At 33.9% G+C, this 3910-nt stretch overlaps 1 protein-coding gene across 1 annotated transcript; it reads right to left on the reverse strand.

Annotated features, from left to right (window-relative positions):
• Positions 1–3244: 3244 nt before the first annotated feature.
• On the reverse strand, positions 3245–3910 carry LOC133287796 (two-component response regulator 24-like). The gene is made up of 2 exons (XM_061485475.1): positions 3695–3910; positions 3245–3424 (listed from the first exon to the last, which is right to left on the reverse strand). Exons 1-2 carry the CDS (start codon positions 3908–3910, stop codon positions 3245–3247), a joined length of 396 nt encoding a protein of 131 aa, XP_061341459.1.

Genomic DNA, 3910 nt, shown 5'->3' on the forward strand with positions numbered 1-3910 from the left:
CAAGTAATAAATGGGACTATTAGTGCCCAGATTATCGTTCCCACGAGGATAGTACTCTAAGTAATGCCTTTAAACTATTTTAAAAAGAATGAAAATGAAAAGAAAAGTTAGTAATTGATCTGTTTGGTCGAACGTTCCTTGCTGTCTTAACAACGTTCCTCAAGAACAGTAGGTTCAATCTGACAGCAAACAGCTCCTCGCGTCATTATGTATGAAATCCTTCTTGATGAGAGAAGGAACGACAATATTCATTGGAGATTTGTAGATACAAGATTGAATAAAGAAAATAACAATAGTAATAACAATATTTAAGAGACAACAATATGGAGTGATAAAAAAGTTTTATTTTGCAAAAGGAATGGATCCACTGTTTCATTCTTAAATAGCTATATTCTCCACTCAGGACTTAACCCTTTTGGCTTTGATCAGGTCTTTTCACTGCCAACTCTGATTCCTCAGCTCATGGACTAAATGGCTCACAAGTTTCCATATTTCTATGGCTCCCTTGACTCCAACAGTTACTAAGCACAGGACCTTTTGTGAACGAGGTGACTCCTTATTCCTAAGGCAACTAGCAGTGTTGGAAACAACACTGCCTTCCCCCTCTGGTTAAGCTGTCTGAAATCCCTTCCTTATGGAAGTTCCTTTCTCAGTATGCGTTCAATTTCCATTGATACGCAATGAATATAGCACACTTAACCAATAATTTTTTTTAGAGCTTCACAGTTTTTCCGTCCCACAAATAACTTAGCCCATGGCTAATACTTTAAACATAATTATTCCAAACTAAAATTCCACAGATCCGAGATTCAGTCGAGAGATAACGATTGGAAGAACAGAGAAATAACACATATATTAATCAAAAACAAGCTAGGTTACTACAAAGTGAAAATGGAGAAATATGGTTATTGCTCGTGAGGAGTCTCAAGTTGGTGATACAGAATAGGGGAGAGGTTGTTGTCACTTAACTACTGCTAAAACTATACAACTAAAATGTAAAAATTACAAAATAAACTAAGTGATCTCTTCTTAAAGAATTTGATGCTTTTCTTCGTGCTGGAACGTCCTATTTATAGACAGAAGAGTGGGTGGCAAAACTTGTAATTTCCATTGAGTTGTTTTTTTGACTGCATAAAAGGGGCGGTGTGAACAGTGTTCAGAGGGGCGCAAGTTTCTTGGATGGGACACTTATTGTTAAGATTTTTCCTTTTCTTCTGCAGTCCCTCATGCCTTGCTTTCCTCTTAACCAATAGGAACTCGTTATTCCCTACCGTGCACATTTTTTCCCACTTGATTGTTGTACCTCTTATGCTTTATGGAAGCTTCTTTTCAACGTTACCTGCAAAGTGTACAAAGGAATTGAGTTAGTGGAGCAGGTGTATTTAATGTTCCCATTTCGTTCCACTTTTTCTATATTTATCAAATGATTACATCATCATCCGTTCTCCCACTGTGTTTTTGTCACAAAGATATAAACACGTGTTTTTAATGCAAAAGTTGCTCATCAGATGAGGGAACAAATGATATTTTGCCATCAAAATGGACTTAGATGGGAACGAATTTTTGTCCCATCATTGTGCACAGATCTCACGCTTTGACTATGTCATTCATTATAGTGCGCCGTGATCCGCTGATCTCTAGAGCATCTCCCTCATAAATGCCCGAAAGAGAGCATACAAATCCAACAGAAACATACGAGCGTGAGTATAAAACTTTTCTGTTTATGTCTAGAATATAAAGATTATAAATATAAAGATTATTGAAATCGACGTCGTTTCGATATTGAAATCTTAAAAAATTATAAATATAAAGATTATTATAACTCTGGAATAAATTAAAATTACAAAAATACCATGATTTTCGTCCCAAAACGACGTCGTATTGGGCTTACTACAGATAACTTATCTGCAGTAACTGAAGAAAAAGTGAACCCTATATATATATATATATGAGGTGGGATCCTTTGACACCAGTGTGAAATTTTTCACACCTCATCTGAGAGTCATTAGATCAAAAAAGATCAACGACTCTGATTTGTAAGCATGTGACACCATTGATCTTTTTTGATCTAAAGGCTCTCATATGAGGTGTCAAATTTTAAATTTGACACTGGTGTCAAAGGATCTTACCCCCCCCCCCTCTCTCTCTCTATATATATATAGATCCTTTGACTCTGGTGTAAAACTTAGAAGTTTTATTCCTAATTTCTACTGTTGATTTCAAATAAACTATAACCTTTAAATTGACGAAAATCAAAGATTGATATTGAGAGTAAGACTTATAAATCTTACACTGGAGTCAAAAGATCTCTCATATATATATATGTGTGTGTGTGTGTGTGTGTGTGTGTGTGTGTGTGTGTGTGTGTGTGTGTATATATATATATGGATTTAGTGAGTATACAGTGATATAAAATTTGGTGTGTTTCACTATGTACTCCCGGAAATACATAGTTATAATATTACATAGTTATAGTAAATATTAGAACTATGTACTCTCCGAAGTACACCATTATAATATTTAGTGCACTTTGTACTTTCGGGAATACTTAGTGCACTGGACGGTCCAGTCCCTTATTCATTTTTTCATATATATATATATATATATATATATATATATATATATTTTAACTTGGCACCCTTGGAATTTTTTTCATTATGCCCCCCACAAATACAATCATCAAGGATCCCTCTAAGTCTCATTGATGAATTAAATAAGAGGTCTTTCTAAAGTTTTTCACTATATTGTGTAACATATTGACAATAAAAGAAGAATCATAAAATTTGTTAGTTATCAATGTTATGAATAAAAAAAGAGTTGAGAAAAAAAAATGAACTGATATATAAGATTTAACAAAGAAAACCCTCAACGTATAAGAAAAAAATTACAGGAAATAATAAAAATATTACTAAATGAAAGAAATTAATATCTCTCTAAATACAAAGAGGGAATAATAACATGCATAGATTAGTAACATACACAATAACTAGCTAAAATTCTTGTGTATACACAATATCATATACCGTAAATTTACGCGATTTCACCGAAATTTCGTGCACATAAAATAAATACAAAACAACATACAGATCAATTATGGCTGGAATTCTCCGCAGTAAATTTCAATTGTACTTGCACCTATTTCGTCTCTTCAGCCAAAAAGTAACTTTAATTATAGTGGCTTTACATAATTATAAAAAAAGTCAAATCTGCTAGCATAAGTACTTGCACCCATGGATCTTCATTTTCAAGTAAGATTGTGGTTGATCTTATCAAGGATTGAACTAAGCTTAGCAATGGTTAAGGGTTTCTCTTGATAGTCATCCAGCCCCGCTTCCATAAATGTTCGTATTTCTGCTTCTGTAGAGCGTGATGACACACCAATAATCATGCTACGAATACCCATTGAGCGAAGTTTCTTTGTGGCCTATGTAAAAACATGAAAAAAAAAAAACAAGAGTATTATAAAGATGCATTTTTAACCAAAACATCTTCACTCGGCCATCAGGCTTTTCTTCTTTTCTTTCTCACCAAATCATATATAGTAAACCAAAAAAAAAAAGACTATTTTTAAAATTTGAATCCGTAACCTTTTAACGAGGAACAACTTTACTACTACTGCACGTTTGCCCTTCTAATATATAGTAAACCAAATCTAAAAAAAACAGTGATTTCAACTTCATAGGCTATAATTTACCTCAATGCCATTCATGATAGGCATATCCATGTCCATGAAAATTAGGTCAAATCTTTGTCCATTGATGAAATGAATGTCAACTGCTTCCTTGCCATTTTCCACTCCCTGTGTTTTCGCTCCAACACTGTTCAACAGCTTTTGATGAATCTTTCTGTTGAGTATGTTGTCATCTACAACAAGTGCTGTTAATTGGGTGGCTAAGTTTGTAGCTGCCAT

This window comes from Gastrolobium bilobum, unplaced genomic scaffold, assembly GCF_033153095.1.
Source record: "Gastrolobium bilobum isolate Gb01-03AN ecotype WA unplaced genomic scaffold, APGP_CSIRO_Gbil_v1 utg7986, whole genome shotgun sequence".
Classification (NCBI taxonomy): domain Eukaryota; kingdom Viridiplantae; phylum Streptophyta; class Magnoliopsida; order Fabales; family Fabaceae; genus Gastrolobium; species Gastrolobium bilobum.